Source organism: Lagopus leucura, unplaced genomic scaffold (genome assembly GCF_019238085.1).
Source record: "Lagopus leucura isolate 7727_CA_CO unplaced genomic scaffold, USGS_WTPT01 Super-Scaffold_100009, whole genome shotgun sequence".
Taxonomy (NCBI): Eukaryota; Metazoa; Chordata; class Aves; order Galliformes; family Phasianidae; genus Lagopus; species Lagopus leucura.
Genome location: NW_024962266.1, coordinates 18876977 through 18894978, shown reverse-complemented (window position 1 = coordinate 18894978; position 18002 = coordinate 18876977). Strand labels below are relative to the sequence as shown.

The 18002-nt window shown below is 57.8% G+C and overlaps 2 protein-coding genes and 1 long non-coding RNA gene across 11 annotated transcripts; 1 reads left to right on the top strand and 2 right to left on the bottom strand.

Annotated features, from left to right (window-relative positions):
• Positions 1-40: 40 nt before the first annotated feature.
• Positions 41-4190, bottom strand: MPL (MPL proto-oncogene, thrombopoietin receptor). Of its 8 annotated transcripts, none has more exons than XM_042873450.1 (11): positions 2783-2799; positions 2556-2682; positions 2259-2434; positions 1885-2129; positions 1664-1820; positions 1420-1549; positions 925-1316; positions 699-858; positions 530-617; positions 367-454; positions 41-282 (listed from the first exon to the last, which is right to left on the bottom strand). In XM_042873450.1, exons 3-11 carry the CDS (start codon positions 2380-2382, stop codon positions 53-55), a joined length of 1614 nt encoding a protein of 537 aa, XP_042729384.1. In that variant the 5' UTR covers positions 2383-2434; positions 2556-2682; positions 2783-2799; the 3' UTR covers positions 41-52. The 8 variants fall into 8 exon arrangements, with proteins under 8 accessions (XP_042729384.1, XP_042729383.1, XP_042729385.1 ...); XM_042873449.1 differs by lacking the exon at positions 2783-2799 and having other exon boundaries at positions 925-1067; positions 1144-1316; positions 2556-2750; XM_042873451.1 differs by lacking the exon at positions 2783-2799 and adding an exon at positions 4036-4190 and having other exon boundaries at positions 530-1067; positions 1144-1316.
• Positions 2229-3650, top strand: LOC122181147. Its single transcript, XR_006179364.1, has 2 exons — positions 2229-2422; positions 3069-3650. It is a non-coding gene; the product is annotated as an uncharacterized LOC122181147 (long non-coding RNA).
• Positions 4191-5070: 880 nt separating the features above from the next.
• On the bottom strand, positions 5071-16963 carry TIE1 (tyrosine kinase with immunoglobulin like and EGF like domains 1). Of its 2 annotated transcripts, none has more exons than XM_042873442.1 (23): positions 16437-16963; positions 15692-15979; positions 12873-12983; positions 12594-12749; positions 12365-12496; positions 12008-12148; positions 11762-11890; positions 11272-11417; positions 10973-11117; positions 10574-10732; positions 10282-10419; positions 9891-10181; positions 8304-8594; positions 7769-8082; positions 7458-7668; positions 7184-7294; positions 6911-7101; positions 6671-6784; positions 6453-6523; positions 6267-6307; positions 6028-6124; positions 5722-5821; positions 5071-5632 (listed from the first exon to the last, which is right to left on the bottom strand). In XM_042873442.1, the coding sequence occupies exons 1-23, from the start codon at positions 16528-16530 to the stop codon at positions 5561-5563; spliced, it is 3543 nt and encodes a 1180-aa protein (XP_042729376.1). In that variant the 5' UTR covers positions 16531-16963; the 3' UTR covers positions 5071-5560. The 2 variants fall into 2 exon arrangements, with proteins under 2 accessions (XP_042729376.1, XP_042729377.1); XM_042873443.1 differs by having other exon boundaries at positions 7889-8082; positions 16437-16962.
• Positions 16964-18002: the final 1039 nt, after the last annotated feature.

Below are 18002 nucleotides of genomic sequence, written 5' to 3'. Positions count from 1 at the left end.
GGCGGCGGAGGCGGCGCTAAAGAGCGGGGAGACCGCGTGGTTGGTCTGTATTTTATGGTCTATATTTTACATCCCAGGGGGAAAAGGGGCCGAGGGCGCTCCACGCGGCTCCCAGCCGCCCATCAGCAGGTAGGAGTGGTTGGCGATGTCCGTGCTGGGCGCCGGGCGGCTGGCAGCGGGTTCTGGCGGAGGATCCCCGGGCTCGCCGCGGGGTCCGGGCAGCACCTCCAGCAGGCAGGGCAGCACGGCGTCCTCCGGCGGCTGCTTGTAGAAGGCGCAGGGCTGGGTAGGGGGGAGGAGATGCGCTCGGGGCGGCCCCGGGGCTGCGGGACGGCCGGAGGCGGCCCGGCCCGGCCCGGCGCTCACCTGGCCCTGCTTGGGGCTGTCGTGCAGGAAGGTGCCCAGCGCGCGGTGCAGGTCGGGGACGGGCGGCCACAGCTTCTGCTTCACGCTGCTGAGGAGGCGGCGGGGCGATGTGGGCAGCCCCGCGGCTGCAGCGTGCACCCCGCTGCCCGCAGCACGGCCTTACCTGTACAGGGACGGGAAGGTGCACCGCAGCCCCAGCAGCACTCCGGTGAAGATCAGCGGTGCCACCGTCACGCTCGGGATCACCCAGCCTGCCACGGAGGGGCGATTCCGCAGAGCCGGTCGATTCTCCTCGTCCCACCCAGGCGCCCTCAGCCCCGCATGGCCCTTACCCGCTTCTGCCGCGACATCGACCGCGACGGGCTGGGACCACGCGCTCCAGCTGCCCCGGTACTGCGGCCCACCGGGCTGCGTCCGCACCTGGGCACGATAACGGGCACCGGGCCGGAGGTCCAGCACTTCTTTCCTGGCCGCCCGCGGGACCTGCAGCACCTGCGGGCAGAGCTGAGTTGGGGCTGTGCGGGGCCTGCGGCTGCCCCGTGCCGACCCCTGCATCACCTTCCAGTCGAGGCTGTCGTCCGTGGCGTAGCGAATCTGGTACTCCAGTTGCTCCGCCAGCGCTTCCAGGGGCGGCAGCCACCGCAAGGTGAGCCGGCCCTGTGCCGCCGTCACCTGCACGTCCCGCGGGGCCTCCGTGAGCACTGCGGGGTGGGGACGTGTCGCTGCCGTGGGACGGCACCCTGCCCCGAGCGACGGATGTGGAGTGCAGAGACTCACCGGCCTGGTGCAGCCAGAAGGGCTCCTTGAAGTAGCTGAGCACGGGTGGGTCGTGCAGCCGGGTGATGTTCACCAGGACGGCAATGGGGCTGCCGGCCGTGGGCTGGAAGGTGCAGGTGTGTCTGCCCTGTGTTCCCACGCTGGCCTCTTCACACTGCTGCCACATTTCATCCCTGTGTGGCAGGGAATGGGCAGCCGGTCAGCCTGCGGTGCTAGTACTGCTGCCACTATTCTCTGCTTGGGGGTACAGCTCTGTGTCACTGCTGTGCTCTTTACCTCATGCCAGCCCCGCTCGGAGATGCCCGGTAGAAGAGCTCATGGGTGCTGTGTTGCTCTGCAGGGTCCCAGCTCCACACACAGCGCACACACCTCAGGTCGGGAGTGCTGCAGTGCAGCCCAATGTCCCCTGAGCAGGTGAGAGCCAGGGCAGAGTGGCTGCTTCTTCCCAGACCCCGCAGAACCTAACTCCCATGTGTGGGCACTCTGCAGCCCCCAGCAGCGGAGACGGACAGTCTCTCACCAGAAGAGTGGGGCGTCTCTGCGACCACCACCTCCGACCAGGGCCCCCAGACACCATCCATTGAGGTGCCGTCAGGCTTGCTGCGCACCTGGATGTGGTACTTCACCCCTGGCTGCAGCTCCCGGAGAATCACCCATGTGTCGGCCTGTACCAGCCCCTAAAGAGAGTGGTGAGGGTGGGGGGCTGCCACGTGCCCCAGATCCCGCAGCTCCTGTACGTACTTGCCCTGTTCCCTGGGAGGATGCAGCTCCCCTGGCTGTAGGTGGGTGGGCTCCGTTGGTGGGATGGGCAGGGAGGTCCCCGGGTGCCGTGCCACGGGGTGTCACTGTGGGGGTCATGGGATGGTAGCACACCTCATAGAGAAAGAAGCTGGGGTAGTCAGCAAGTGGCGGCTGCCACGACACACGGAGCTGCCCTGTGGCTCCTGCCCAGTGGGCACTGATGTTCACCGGTGGGGCGATGAGACCTGCAGAAATGTGGCAGGGCATCTCCAGTGTTACAGCAGCCACAAGGCCCAGATGCTGCCAGTGATGGGTGGGAAGAGGGAGGGGCACCTAGGTGTAGGGATTAGGGTTGTGCCACGGGAGAGACTCACCCACTGCATCCACGCTGAGCTCCCGCCTGTGCCTGGTGCGGTTGGTGGCAGCGTCCAGGACAAGAACGTGGAGCTGGGTGAAGAGCCGCACATCTTGGCTGGGGAACACGCAGATGTGCCGCATCCCATTGGCCCCACGGCGCTGTGTGGAGACTGCACATATGGTGGGTGCATCCCTGAGGAACAGATGGGGCTCCTCCAGCACCCTGAGCCTGGGGCCAGCTGAAGGGAGGGGATCTGGCCATGGCAGCGGTCCCTCAGTGTCACCACTCCTTCCCATGTCCCCGCGGACTCTACCTGCTGTACCAGTAGTAGAAGCGGTGTATCCCACTCGCCTCCTCCTCATCCCAGAAACACGTGAGATCCTCAAAGGAGCGGGAGAAGCAGAGGATGTCCTCGGGCACCTCTGCCAGCAACACGGCATCTGGTGGGAGGGAGGGCATGAAGGAGTACCTGGCTGCCTCATCCCCTGTGAGACCCCTCCTGCCCGAGTCCCCCACCAGCACTGAGGGAGGGATGCATACATCACCACTGCTCCCCCTTCCCAGCACACAGGGTCCTTGGGACAAACAAACATCCCAAAATAGCCCTGTGGTCAGATAGGCTCTGGAGATCAGCGGGAAGCACCCGGCTAGACTCACTCCGGAAGGCACGTGGAAGTGCGATAAGGAGAGCAATGCTTCAGGAGCGGCAAGGGCCTGGGGCTTGTGTGGGGTTTGCAGCCCTGGGCATGGGGGGGTGCTTGGCAACAAATGGGCTCTGCTGGAGAGCTTGCCCCCGTTCCCCAGCACATTGATCTTGTTGTTGCAGGGGTGAACTGGAGCATCACACCTTACTGCTGTGCTGCTGGCTGATCCCAGATGAAAGGAATGATCACAGGGATGCCAAAGTCTCCAGATATCTGCCAGGTGTTCCCCCCTGTTCTCCCTGCCCCTTACCTTGCCCTGACCCCTTGCCCTGTTCCTCCTTTCCCAGATGGCATCTTCTTCCTCCCACCCATATGCTCTGCCCGCAGACCACAGCCTGCTCTCTCCTACCTGCCCTTCCCTTTTTGCACCCCCAGCCACCCCAGCCTCTCTTGCCCTTCCCTGGCAGTGCCCCCCACCCAGCCCCAGGGTGGCACTGCCTCTGCTCTGCCATGCCTTGTGGTTCCCAGAGCACCCTCAAGGCACAGCTCTGCAGCTGGCACAAAGCAAGCTCAGGCATCGCGCTGGCACTGTAGCAGTGGTTTCTGGGCACAGAAGCAAAAGGTGAGCCCAAAGCCTCCTTTCCTACCCCCGCACCTGTAGGGGTGGTTTAAAGGGTGCTCCTATGACCACTATAGCAGTCTGACCACAGATCTTGGATGAGTGCGAAAACAGGAGCATGACATTAAACGTTTTGTACAGTTAATGCTTTATATAGTGTTCTAGAAAGAGTAGAAGGGCCTAGGGAGAGAGCTTAAAGCATCAGTAACCCTGCTGGGGCTGGCTCAGGGCTGGATGGAAAAAACCCATGGGGCACTAAGGTGGCACCAAGCTGGGCAGCTCCACTGCATTACATGTAGGAGCAGCATGATGTCATGGGGCTGAGGGCTGCCACCCCAAATTGGTGGCTGGCAGCTGCAGGAAGCAGGACACCCCTTTGTTGCAAACACCCTGGAGTGCCCCATGTGTGACCGAACGCATCCTCCAGCAGACCCTCCTGAAGCCATCTCCCTCATCCCACACCCCTCTGGCTGCCGCAGGGCGCGGATCCTGTGATCCACCCGTGGGGGAATAATGACCCCAGGACCTACCTTGGGATGTCACTGGCTCAGGGTCCACGGCAGGGCTGTGCTGGCTCAGCAGGACAGCAGTGAGCAGAGCAGGCAGCCAGCCCTGGTGCAGGCAGGCTGCCATCCCGCCTGTTGTGCTTGGTACTTCCCAGCACCCCGGCTGCTGCCCCGGCTCTGCAGGGTGATACCTTTATCTGGGAAGTGTAGGCTGTGCTGCTCAGGAAGCCTGGCTGGAGGCTCCCCTCACCCCATCACCAGCACTTCCCCGTGCCCAAAACCACCGTGCTGCAGCCCCTCCACCAGCAGCCACAGTGCCAAGAGAGACTGCTCCCATCAGATAGGCAGCACGTCCTGCCCTTGTGGCTGGCTGCATGGGGTGGGAAGAAAAACAGCCACTGAGGAAGCAGGGAGGCCCCTTCTATGGGCTGGGCAAACTGTGGGACTTGGGGATACCTGCACTCTTGGTGTCATGTCAGAGCTCAGGGTGTGGGACGGTGGCTCCGGCTCCATCTCAGCCTGCGCTGCCCCACTCTGTGTGGCCCCACTGTGCCACAGGCAGGTTGGCATCAATCTGCCTCACGGCACCGCCATCCTGGGGGCATGGAGGGGAAGGGGGGAGCAGCCAGCACCAGTTTGTCAGGTTGTTTTTTCAATCCAGTCCCACTTCCTTCTCCATCTGATGACGGGGCTTTGCAAGCAACATGCACAAACCCTTTGGTTCAGCATGGCTGCCCCATGTTCACAGCTCAGCAGGCAGGTGCAGAGGTGGTGGCACACTGGAGCAGCTGGTCCCTGTCACTGCTTCACTGGCAACCTCACTCATGGAGCAGAGGATGCTCATCAATGGCTGCAGCTGCCAAGTAGCACTGGAAGCCAGAGTGGGAAACTGAAATGGTATTGACACATTTGAATTGTGATCTGGGGAAAAGAGGCTGTTTCCCAGAAAGAAAAATGCCTTGCTGTGGGGTCACACAGAATGGACGGGCTGGGGACTGGGCACATCCTCCAGAAGAGCAGCAAATCATCAACTCCCCATCCCTCCACTGGAGCCAGCTGTCCCTTGTACAGTGTTTATTGACCATAAAACATAGCCATTGAGTTCCAAGGGGAAGTGCTGAGCTGGAGACTGTGCATATCATTCCTCCTTCACTGGGGCTGCTGCATCCCAAGCCATAGTGATGCTCACCATCTGCTTGCAGTGGAGCATGCTGAGAACTGCAGGGTAGGGAGCTGCCAGGTCTCTGCTTCCACTTCTCACCCCGCAGTTTGGATGTTTGTCTCCTGCCAGGGCGTGGGCTGCAGCATCCCAGCTCCTGGGGACCGGGCCCTTCTTTCTGCTGCAGACACCGTGTAGGGCACACAGCTGGCACTTGTCCTTTGGGGCTGTCCACACGTGTCCCCCAGCCAGCATGCATCAGAAAGCAACTGGGAAGGGCACAGTGCAGTCCTGCTACAGGGAAGGTGTCCCAGCAGACTGGGGGTTGGCGTTTACGCCTCCGCTATGGGGGTACAAGCTGGTGGGAGCTGCATGGAGATGGGTGCAGCCTCAGGCCTCCTCAGCAGTGGCATCAATCCCTGCATAGGTGAAGTTCTCAAACAAAGCCATGTTCACGTATGCCTGCGTGGGAACACAAGTCAGGAGCAGGGGAGATGCTGAGGTGTGCTTGGTGGGGTTCCATGAGGGTGGCTGGTCAAGTGGCCACTCACCTTCCTGGCCTCCAGCATGCGGATGAGCTGCATGGAGATCTGGGCAAAGGGTGGGCGCTCGTAGGGACGGTCGCGCCAGCACTGCCGCATCAGCTCGTACCTGGGGGCACAGAGTGCGTGTGCACGGGGTGGGGTGGGCAGAAAGGCTGCTTGTGGGAGATGGGGAGAAGTGGGCAGGAGACAAAAGCATGGCGTAGAAGGCATGGGGCATTCATCCAGTGGTGCACAGGGGACCAGGATAGGCTGCCAGAAGCCATCAAGAACTCCCACAGATAGTAGAGAGGATGCAGGGCACTGCCAACTTACACCTCATCGTCACAGTTGCGGGGTTTCTCCATGCGATAGCCCTGCGGCAGCTTCTCGTAGAGCTCAGCACATGTCATCCCACAGTACGGTGTGCCCCCTGCAGCCACATACATACGTGGCTTGTGGTGGGGGCATGAGGTGCCCCCATCCCCTTGACATCCCCTGAGTTGTCCCCTCCAGAACTGCAGGAGGACCTGCAGGGACCTGAGGAGGTGGAGGGGACAAAAGATGAGCCTTACCCAAGCTGACAATCTCCCAGAGAAGGACGCCAAAGGACCACCTGAAATAGTAGGTTAGGTTGTGATGGAGCCAGCAGCCGTATTCCACTCATGAGGAGGGGGACAAGCTGAAGGGGTTCATGGTGAGACTGGATGGGGCTGACAAGAGGGACAGGGGTGTCCCAGCCCCGGTGTCTGTGGACTTACACATCGCTCTTGGTGGTGTACACGCTGTAGTTGAGGGACTCGATGGCCATCCAGCGAACGGGCAAGCGGCCCTGGGGAAACAGAGGGTGACCCTCAGGGGACATCCCAAGGAAGGAGGGAGGATGGTGTAGCTGTCTTCCAGACGGCTTCCCATTGCTGGGGGATCCTGCCCTCTGCATCCATGAAGGATCCATGGAGTTCCCTAGCTCCTCCCTCACCATTGTCTTCTTCACGTAGACCTCCTCCCCCCTGGAGAGGCCAAAGTCAGCGATCTTGGAGGCCAGGTTTTCTCCCACCAGGATATTCCTGGCTGCCAGGTCCCTGTGAATGAACTGAGAGAGGACAGCAGTGAGCCATGGCTGGCCAGAGTCGAACTGAGAGTTGGGGCTTGAAATGGGGATAGGGAGAAGCTGCTCCAGAGGGGAACACAACCCTACCCCGTGTGCCTGGGGACATACCTGCTTCTCACTCAGGTACTGCATCCCCTTGGCCACATCTGAAGCAAACTGGAGGAGCTGCTGGGAGGTGAGGGTGGACGCGGTGCCATGCTCCTTGGCAAAGGCTGGGTCGGTCTCCAGAACTCGGCTTTTGCGGAGGAAGTCAAGGAGGTTTCCATAAGGGGCATACTCGATGGCAATATACAGGTAACCTGTGGGCAGGAAGAGGCAGGTCTTACCAGGCTGTCTCCAAAAAAGGGCAGTAGCCAGTGGGGAAAGGGGGACAGCCCTCACCCTTGTTCTCACAGGCGCCCAGCAAGTTGATTATGTTGGGGTGATGGCCCAACTTGCACAGCACCTCTAACTCTCCAGCAAAGTCCCGGTGGTCATTCTCTGAGGCGAACTCTGGAAGCAAAGCAGAGATGCACACCTGGACCCTTCCACCAGTCCTCCACAGACAGCTCGACAGCTCCTGCCCCTTCTCAGCCCAAAGTGCTGCTTGGGATGCAACCTCATCCCCACTACCTCCCCGCCTGCTTCATCCTGCCTGACCCATCGCAACGCTCACCCTTCAGCATCTTGATGGCTGCATTCATTTTCAAGCCATCTTTTTTGATCATGGCCCTGATGACTTGCCCAAAGTTCCCTTCCCCAATCATGTCCTCAAACTTGATGTCCTCCCACTCCAGGATGGGGTAGCTGAGGGGTTCGGGCTGTGGCTTGGGCCGGCGCGTCAGGGTCAGGGTCCCTGAGTTGAACTGCAGGATGGTCTCTTCTCCCTGCAAGAGGGGAGCAGTTGAGGTCAGAGGCATCGGGCACCCCTCTGCCCCACGGTGGTGCCAACAGGGCAGGTATCACAGGCAAGGGTGGGCTCCGCACCCTCTCTGTGTGGAGGTGAGGTCTGGCTGCATCCGGACTGGAGGCTATGGAGCGTGACCTGGATCGGGCTGGGACGTGGGGAGCTGGGGACACTGTCCTGGCAGGGCAGGCAGCACTCACCGAGCCAGACTGGTACGTGAAGGTGCGGCGCCGGTGGAAGAAGTTCTTCTTGATGAGAAAAAGTGCCAGCAGGGCAAAGAGGATGGTGAGGCAGGTGACGGACACGGAGCCGATGATGGCCAAGAGCAGCTGCTGGTCTACTCCCGACTGCTCAGTGCTCTGGCTGCCCAGGCTAGGTGGCACACTCAGTGCTCCTGCCAAAAAGAAGGATGGTAGACCATGGCTGAGCCTTGCATGGAGCTGCATGGAAGGCTGAGCAGCAAGACCTCAGCCCTGTCCCATCACACTGGGAGCCCATGCAGAGACCACAGCTCCCAGTGCCATGACATAAAGTTGGTAGTGCTTGGAGTGCAGAGGTGAGACACCCACCGAGGGGCTTGGTGCAGGTGCAGGCCTGCAGGGGCTCCCCACTCACCATCCCCCAGGGTCTTGGCTTTCACCAGCTGGCTCCACTCCCCTGGGACATGGGAGTTGGCCCGGACACGAAACTGGTAGGTGGTGCTGGCATTGAGGCCTCCAATGATCTTGGTTGTCTCAGCACCATTGTCGGTGTCAATCCACTGGGGCTCGCTGGTTCCCCCCACCTGCTGCAGCTCTACAATGTACTTGGTGATGCCCCCGTTGGGGTACTCAGGGACCTGCCAGTAGAGCCTGATGGCTGTGTCAGACACAGACTCTGCTGACAGCGACCGTGGGGAGGAAGGCCCTGGAAAGAGAAGTGGAGCATCAGTACCAGCACAGGGCTCCTGATGCTGCAGCGGCTGAGCACTGGTGGCAGAAGAAGCCTCCTCCAGCTCCTGTCAACAGCAATGGCAACCAGAGCTGTGCCAGGCTTGAGGGACCTCTACAGACCCTCTGCTTTATGCTGGCGTGATGTCAGGAGGTAAACATGAACTCATTTTTGTCAGGCATCTTATCATTCCCACTTCCTCTTCTGAGCCTTCTCCACATCCTAAAGCACACATCCCACAGCTACCCAAAGCTCTGAAAGTACAGCGCAGAGAAAGCACTACATCCTGCAGACCTGACACCTAACAGCCCTCCCAGCACGTACCAGACTGCTCTCAACCTCACTGAAGCCACACCTTGTGCTCTGCTTCCCTTCTGGTTTACCAGAAAGGTTGGTCAGACTGATGGGATGTGGCCATTTGGTGAAAGTGTACCAGGGTTATTGCAAGCAAAAGGAAACAACTTTTTTTTTTTCTTTTTTTTCCTTCCCCCACTGAGAAACTTCTTACTACAGAGTGTTGGAAAGGCAACAAGTGTAGACAAGTGTGACAGAGCGTGGCTGTGGGTATGAAGGACAGATCTATATTTGGTCACCATTCATCATGCCTGAATGCCACACTCTGGATGTTTCTCAGCTGCATAGTGCTGGAGGCTGTTGATCCAGTGAGAACATGAGGACCAATTTTGCCATGTACCTGGCATCTACCTGCAAGTAACTGTTTGTAGTCTACCAGAGCTGGGATACAGGACCAGCCAAACCCAGGAATGGTTGCTCTTACATTTATAAGATGTTAGAATTCCCTGGATTTCTTTTTTTCCTTTTTTCTAAAGCCAGGTTATCTATTTAACTTTAAAGGAGGGCTATAAGAAGGATGGGGAAAGACTCTTCAGCAGGGTCTGTTGTGATAGAACAAGGGGAAAATGTTTCAAAGTAAAAGAGGGGAGATTTATATTGGATATAAGGATGAATGTTTTTACAATAAGGTGGTGAGGCACTGGAACAGGTTGCACAAAGTGGTGGTGGAAGCCTTGTCTTTGGAGACACTCAAGATCAGGCTGGATGGGTCTCTGAACACCTAATTTAGCTGCAGGTGTCCTTGTTCATTGCAAGGAAGTTGGACTAGACAGCCTTTAAGGGTCCTTTCCAGCTTAGAAGATTCTATGATTTTACAGGGCTCTCATTCTCCACAACGTGCATGTGGGGAATGACTCCTGAAGTCTCCCACATTCTAGGGCAAGCAACTCCCCCACCCCAGCCTCACATGTCACCCACCTTTGCTGTTGATCATGACCTTGTAGAGATCAGAGGGGGGCCCCAGACTGGTGCAGTGGTACACCAGCACCTCCAGCCCATACTCCTTGTTGAACTCCAGGCCCCCAATGTGTGCAGAGAGCACGGAAATGGATGTGATGTTTTTCTTGAAGACCAGTTGCTTTGCAGAGTCATAGAGATGGACAATGAACCCATGTGCAGGCTCATGGTTACTCGGCAATTTCCAGTTGACGTGAAGGGTATTTTTCTCCTCAATAGACCAACCTTCAATCACAGGCTTGACTGTGGGCTCTGTGAACAAAAAGTGAAACCTCACTGTATGTCAGCCATGGGGCTTGGTAGACCCTGCACCATGCAGGGAAAGGTTCAGAGTAATGGGATGGGGACCCACCTAGGCATTCAGTCACCATAATGGCCTCAGGTCCCTTGCTGCCCTCACCACCATCCCCTGGTCGGCTCAGCTGCACCTTGACAACGTAGGCGGTCACTGGCCGGAGGTTCATGAGAGTGATGTTTTCACTGTTGTCAACTGTTAACCAAGAGGACATATCAAATCCATACCCCACCCTATCACCAGTGTCCTACCAGTGTCGCTACAGAGGGGTCTTTCTGAGCGAGATGGAGACCTCTGCGCACCCCAGGCTCTTCACAGGAGCCAGGTACCCATTCTGACAGCCACGTACCCACAATGGACGACCACACCGAGACATCATCCTTGGGCTTGTAGAGCAACTTGACAGAGACAATGGGTCCATCACCAGAGAAGCATTCCACAGGTGACACCACGAGCTGGCGACTCTGCTTGGCCAGCAGCCGGGGCGGGCTCAGGGGTGCTGGTGGCACTGGAGGTGAAGGAAGGAATTAGATCAGTTGGACTGGGAGCAATCAGGAGCAGAGTACGAGGACATCTACAGATTCTTGCCCCCTTCCAGCTTTGGCAGGTAAGGGAAGATCCCAACAAATGTTTTATCACCATTCAAACCTGACTGCTGCCACTCTGACACAAGATGAGTGGCATGTAGTCCACTTGTGGGGGGTCTCATTGCCACGCTGTGACCCAGCACCCTCAGTTCTTTCCTCACCTCGAATGTTGACCTTGACTTTCCGGCTGTCCTGGCCCCCAGTAGTAGAGACTCGGCATTCCCAGAGCCCTGCGTCGGCCTTCGTCAGATGCTGCACCTGAAACTCGCACGTGATCTGCCCCGACTCTATAATGGCTTTGACCAGCTGTGGGCACAGAGGTGCTATCAGCCACCATGGCAGCCAGGATTACCACTTGGTGGAGTTGCCACCCACCATGTTGGGGATTCTGCCATTTGGGTGCAGGGACAGTGCCAAAGGATGGCAGTGAGGTGAAAAAAGGGAACGGCTTCTGAGGTACCTTGAGCATGGTGCCATCAGCCTTGCGCAGCTCCACGCCATCGCTTGCGGGCAGCGGGTTGCCAGTGGCCACACAGCTGATGATGGGCTCTGAGCCTAGGTTGAACTCCAGCTCTGAGGCCAGTTTGATGATCTGGGGGAAGCGGTCTGGTATGGAGAAACCAGCGTTAGGGCTCATCCCACTTCTCCCTGTTCACCAAGGACAATCAGACCTTTCCCGGTGCTGGGGGTCATGTCTGAGCACTGAGTTCCAGCTCAGATCCACCCCACACTCCAGGCTCAGGGATGCTCTTTGGCACATCTAATTAGGGAAAGCCAGACTACTCTCCCTCGTACAGTACCACAGTTTGGGTACCATAGGTCTGGGGGCTATTTTTACCAGCAAAGCAGGCTGCCCACCTGGCTGTGGAGATTGGTATCAGCTCCCTTTAATGAGGAAGAAGCCCACCCACAGGGGACAAAGCCCCTCCATGGCCCTGTGCCAGCCTCACCTGACTTCTCGCAGTGCTGCCCATGCCAGCCTGCAGGGCAGATGCAGCCACTGAAGCGATTGCAGCTGCCACCATTCCGGCAGGTACACATCAGAGCGCAGTCGGGGCCATAGTATCCTGGGGGACAGGCTGTGGGAAGAGGAGAGTCCACTGCTACCCCTGGCCACACTGTATGGGTGCACGTGCTCAGCCTGTGCTGGTGCTCAAGCCAGCAGGCAAGGTAGGATACTGCCCATGTTCCCATACCTTGGCTGCAGCGGGAGCCGCTCCACCCCGAGGCACAGGAGCAGCCATATGGGTCCGGCAGGCAGAAGCTCAGCCCCCTGCAGCCCTGGGCTCTCTGGCACGTCTCCTGGCAGTTGCGGCCAAACTGGCCTTCCCGGCAGGCTGGAAAACAAGTGCTTCATGGAGTTCCCTAGCACCATCTCCAGCAGGCAAGGAGTTCCTGCCCCAGTGTTTGTCCCGCCAAGGTGATAGAAGTAGGGGGCACTGGGAATGGGCAGATGCTGAGGGTGCTGTGAGTTTCTGGCCATGGTGACTAGATCTTGGAGTGCAGTGGGACACAGCTCATCTCGTCAGGGCAGAAGCAGCCACTGGACCTACCTCTCTCACATCTGGTGCCCATGAAGCCAGGAGGACAGATGCATTCACCGACATGGTCATGACAGATGCCCCCATTCAGGCAGTCGGGACAGTCCTTCTCACAGGATGGACCCCATTTCTTTGCAGCACACGCTGCAGGGAGAGCAGAAGGATGTGGATTGGCACTGGGCCGTGCGTCCCCAACAGATGGGAGGGGACAGTGGAGTGCCACTTCCCTGGCCCCACTCACCTCTAACGATAAGCCTGTAGAAGGCACTCCACAGAGGGCTGTCTCCCATGAAAGTGGCACTGTAGACACCATTTTCAGTCATGCTGACATTTGGGAGCGTTAGAGTGAAAAGATCACCCCGCACCTCGCCTCGGTCCGTGGTCTGGTAGTAGGTACCTGCGGGGAGACAGGGGGTGACCTGGGGACTGCAGCACCCTGGGGTCGGGGAGTGAGGGCGACTAGGAGCAGGGCTGGTGCAGGGCACTGGGTGGTGGCAGCCCTGCTTGTGAAGCCACTTGCCATTTCTTTTCCACATTACATCCATCTCCTTCCTCCTGAGGACCCTGGCAGAGAAGGTGGCCGGCTCACCAACGTTCACAGACTGCGTGGCCTTCACCGGGAAGAGGTGGGCTGCCAAAGAGAAGGAGGTGCAGGCTGAGGGCAGTGCCTGGATGAGCTGCCCCACTGTGCAGTCCTAACACACCTCTCTGTGGGGACATCACCATGCACATCTCCATCCACACACCTCAGGCAGAGGAGCCACAGGGAACCAGGGATGTTACCCAGGGTTGGGGTGTCCTGCGCTGTCCCAGCACGGGATGCTGTGACAGCAGCCTGGGGAGATATGACAGCATGAGACGCTGCTTGCTGCCAGACTGGGAGGGGTGTAGGCAAGAGGCAGGACGGTCCTCTGTGTCTCTGCCTCCCTCTAGCAGAGTACTCACATGTTTACCCAATTTCCAAGGTGTTGGGGTATGCACCACTCTCATAGCTACAGTGTGAGTCAGCCTGGGCACAACTTTGAGCCTAAACCAGACTATAAATATGCTAAGCACTGGGAAACCAAGCCCTGGGCGTGCCAGCAACGACACAAAAGAAAGGACACTCGGATACTGGCTGCCAGAGCCTCCCAGTGTGCCAGATCACACACCCTTCAACTGGCTGTGCTGTGTGGGAGCAGTGGTGCCTGCAGCTCAGCATCCTGCCAGCTTATATCTACTTATTCTGCCATATGCCCAGTATTGTTCTCCCAGCTTTAGCCCTGGTCCTACACTGTAGCCACAAACACACTGCTGCAGCCAGGGTCTGATGCCCTGAGCAGACACCACATCTCATCCTGAGAACCAGGAGCTCCAACAACCACAGGTTGACTCCTGCTGGCAGCACACCAGCAGCCCTGCAGCCTGACCGCTGGCACCGCTGCAAGGCAAGGAGAGGTCCTGGCAATGTTTGTTTCAGCTATTTATTGTCTGTCTTCTCTTATCAGTGCTGTAATTTTAGACAGATCCTCTGACAGATTTCCTGAAGTTCCCTATTGTGCTCACAGATGCAAAAATAAAATAATTTATTTTTTTCTGCTGTGGCCCCTCCGGGCACCTCTCTGCTCGGTGATCTGACAAAACAGTTTGTTGGGTTTAAACCCTTCTCAGACTGCCTCTCCGGGTCTGATTGGTCTCTTTTTCCTGTGTTTTTAATTTCAAAACTGATAATCCTTCCTCTGCTCTCATGCATCTTAGAAGATACTCACTGTCCTTGGGCAGCATTCCCTACACATGCTATTGTGAGCACTCAGCTGCACTGTGAGAGCTGATTCAATGCACACTTGAGCCCTCAGCATGGTTTCTTTACACAGAACCTCACTCCTCTGGCAAAGATTTAACTTTTTTGTTACTTTTTCCTTCAATCAATCTTCCTCATTTTTTTTTCTAAACTTCTCCTTATCTAAATTAAACAGAGCAGCATCAGCTTTTTTGGCACTTCTAACTCCTGCAGGGGCTTTGGGCCAGTGAACAAACCTGGGTCCCACTGACCACCTCACTCATATATAGGGAGACACAAATGCCACGTCAGTGTGCAAAGCCCCCCTCATTCCCTTAACGTAGCAGTGTGTCCGTGCCCCTCTGTCCCTGCACACCCTGTGTCTGCTGTTCCACTTTCCAGTGCTCTGCTTTCCTCCCTTGGTGCCTCCCAGAGCTCTGTTTGCCCAGACCGGCTGTCTCTGTTTCTGATAAGGCCGCTGCCATATTCAGTGTGAGCCTCTGGTCAAGGACAGAGAGCAATCCCTGCTCCTAAGAGGATGCTTGTGCCCCACTGGCATGGTCCTTATCGCAGTCTGTTCCCCAGCTGGAGATATTGGAGCAGCTCAAAACACTGTGATAGAGCTGTATTTTAACACGGGCAGGGAGATGTCTTGTTTTAGCCAAAACTTTCTAACAAAGAGCTTGAAAACACCCAGTAGCAAACACCTATCACAGAGAATTGCTGTCCTAATAACTTAGTGAAGTCTCAAGAATTGTGAAGTCAGTGAGGGCAGTGCTGGGGACTATGTCCCCTTGGGCATTATCCCACTGTGGTGATGCCCTTTAGGCTTCTATGGCCCTAACAAGGAGCAGGAGCAGGAGGTGAACCCCATGCCCTCCCCAGGAACCTGCTGGAGGGCAGAGCCAGACATGCCAGTGGGACCAGGGGCTGGCACTGCCTGATGGCACCCGCTTTTGGTTGATGATTGCCAGACCTCACCACTTCCTTTGGCTTCCCTCCACCTGGACCTTGCCCTGCTCATGGGCACCATTCCCACCCACTGCCTGCAGCCGCCCTTCCCGCACACCTCCCTGGGGCGGTGGCCATGAAGCGCTCTTGGAGTTGGGCCATGCTCCTTCAGCCGAAAAACTTTCTCCTATCTTCACGGGGTGAAAAAGCTTCTTCACTGCACCAATTGCCACCTCCTGTACGCCGCAGATCAACCCCCCGCACCACACAAACATCCAAATGGCCGCCACTCACACCCAGTGCTTGAGCGAGACAAGACCTGGTGGTGGTCCACCTGGTGGTGGCTCTCTCATGTTCTGCACAAAGGCCAGAGGGGCTGGGCACAGCAGTAGCTGCCTGCTGACTCAAGAGCTGCCACGGTGCCAACAGACCCCAAACCTAGCCTCAGTGAATCATAGAATGGCTTAGACTGGGAGGGACCTTAAAGATCATCGAGTTCCAAGCCTTCTGCTGTGGGCTGGCTTCCACCCAGTAGATCAGGCTGCCCAAGGTCCCATCAAACTTGGCCTCGAGTGAGTAAGTGAGTGAGTGAGTGCATCACGCTCCCCAGAGCCCACTCAAGCGCTTACCATTGTGGCTGTTGTGCACGTAGACCACCTGGGCCTGCTCTGTTGGTGTGCGCCCCAGGCAGTAGAGGATCCCCACCAGGTCAGGCATGGAGAAGCCCCTGGCCTGGACGTAGTTGCTGCGGTTGCGGTAGTTTTGGAAGCCTGTCTTGGGATGCGTCATCACAATCTTGTTCTCCCGCTCAATCTGCAGGTAGCTCACGTCGCGCTCGCCCATGATGCAGGAGAGGAAGAAGTCAGAGTGGGACAGGCTCTGCACGTTGGCAATCAGGGTGATGTCCAGAATGGCCCCTGTTGAGGGGAACATGAGAGAATGTCACAGCCAGACCAGGACATGGCCTCCTCTATCTAGGTCAGTTACAGGGATAGACCCCATAACCCAAACCTTAACCCCATTTCCAAGTCCTTCTTGCCCGCAGGCTATCAGATGGCACAGTGGACATTTCCAGTCTCTTTTTGGAGATCCCCATGGGCTCAGGTTACTGCATGAGCCAAGCGCGCAGTGTTATGAGGTTCCTCCTCCTGCAATCTGCCTGTGCCCCTGTCCTAAGCTGGGGTACAGAGGAGGATAGCTCAGCCCCAAAGCTCAGCCCCAAGTACTCCAAACCACCAATATCAAAGGGATGTTTTCTCCCTTCATGCCCCTCCTGAGTCCCTGCTTCATTGGGACCACCACAGCTTCCTTGACCCACCAAACCCCCCTGGGGAATGGGCTTACCTGCAGGGCAGAGGGAAAGGAGTCATTTACCTGCCATCCATGGGAAGAGAAGCAGAAGATAAAACTGGAGTCCCATGTCCTTGAAGTATGTCCCAAATCTGGCACAGGAAAATATCCAGCACATCCCAACCACGAGTGACAGAGCCAGTGGTGGCAAGTGACTACGGGCTCCACATGAGTGGAGGCTCAGGACCCCTGTCCCACACTCTCCATCTTGCCTCAGCACTCTCACTTGATCACCAGGGGGGGCAGGACCCCTTCCTCTGGATCATAGCTGGGGCATGGTGTGGATGATGCCTTCGTCCCCACCACTCGGCTGCTGCCCAGCTGTGTGGCAAAGGGGCCACTGAGGTTGGTTGCCCAGTGGGGCTCTCCCGTGGGGCTAGAACGGCGCTCTCAGGGTGCCCCCAGCCATGCTGAGCTCCAGCCTGACCGGGTGGTACCCCAGCCCTTTCTCGCCTGCAGTAGTCAGGGTCTCACGCCCGAGCCTGCTCGTGCAGCGGCATCCTCATCGCCTCGGCATGCCCCGCGGCTATGGGAAGGGCTCTGTGGAGCAGGGAAAGGAAAGGGGCCAAGGGGCCGCGGCTGGCGGCGGCGGCGGCGGAGCCAAATCCTGTTTCCCATGCGGCGTTTCCTGCTCTCCACCCATTGTTCAGAGCCAGCCCTGACTCCAGGAGCCACAGGCGGGAGCTGACCCTCATGGGCTCTGTCCCCGGCACCGAGGCCGTGCACACCTTGACCACCATGAGCCTGCATGGGCTACCAGCTCATGTCCCCACCACAGAGAGGTGACCAAGTGGTAGCGAAGTCCTACTGCTGCTCCTTGCCCTGCTGCTTTCCCCCGCACTTCCACATGCTGATATGGTAGTGCAATGTGTACAGAATGCCCCAGCAGGATGCCGGCATCCACAGCCCCATCCGTGTCCCTGTAGGGCTGAGTAGCAGGAAAGTGGGGACCTCACAGCCACTCTGCCACAAAATGAGGCAGAGGGGTTAGTTTGGCAGTGGCTGAGCAGAGCACTCACAGCAGAAAACATCTGGACAGCCTGGGCAGGAGGGCAGCAGCTGCTGGGGGGGGAAGATTCCTCTGCAGGGCCATAAACACATCTGGGAGGAAGCTGGAAGCAGCAGAAAGTCTGGCTTTCCTTGACCGCCTTCCAGCCTGTCTCCCTCTTTCCTGTTTCAGAAACCGTCTGTCCTTGAGCTACACCCAGGGGAAAGATCAGGGCCTCGCCATGGCTGCAGCCACACCGTATGCTGAGGGACCTTGTAAGGCCATGGTGGGCTCAGGCAGGCGCAGGGCAGGGGTAAATGCATGGTATTCCTGAGGAAATCACGGCAATCTTTACCCACTTGACCACACACTGCTCTGCATGCGGTGTATTGAGCTGTTCCCATGTGAAAGCCTGGCCTGCCGGGGAGAAAGATCCATGTTTTGGTGTGTCCCAAGCCCATGCTGTATCCGGCCAAAAATCTAAAGCACACATGGAGAGGAAAGGGAAATCCATTCATCGCTTCCGACTATTTACAGTGCGCTCTGGGGCTGTATGGGGCCCAAGCAGTGCAGAGTGATGGCAGCAGACAGGGACTGTGCTG

Excerpts from the sequence above, each read along its gene's own strand:
- TIE1 (XM_042873442.1), bottom strand. The coding sequence starts at position 16,530 with ATGTGCTGGATATTTTCCTGTGCCAGATTTGGGACATACTTCAAGGAC. Across the intron at positions 12,497-12,593 it reads CTACAGGCTTATCGTTAGAG|CGTGTGCTGCAAAGAAATGG; the intron begins GTGAGTGGGGCC and ends CTCTCCCTGCAG. Across the intron at positions 6,125-6,266 it reads CTGGGAGATTGTCAGCTTGG|GGGGCACACCGTACTGTGGG; the intron begins GTAAGGCTCATC and ends ATGTGGCTGCAG.
- MPL (XM_042873451.1), bottom strand. The coding sequence starts at position 4,138 with ATGGCAGCCTGCCTGCACCAGGGCTGGCTGCCTGCTCTGCTCACTGCT. Across the intron at positions 2,130-2,258 it reads GCTCAGCGTGGATGCAGTGG|GTCTCATCGCCCCACCGGTG; the intron begins GTGAGTCTCTCC and ends ACATTTCTGCAG. Across the intron at positions 1,821-1,884 it reads CCTCCCAGGGAACAGGGCAA|GGGCTGGTACAGGCCGACAC; the intron begins GTACGTACAGGA and ends CACTCTCTTTAG.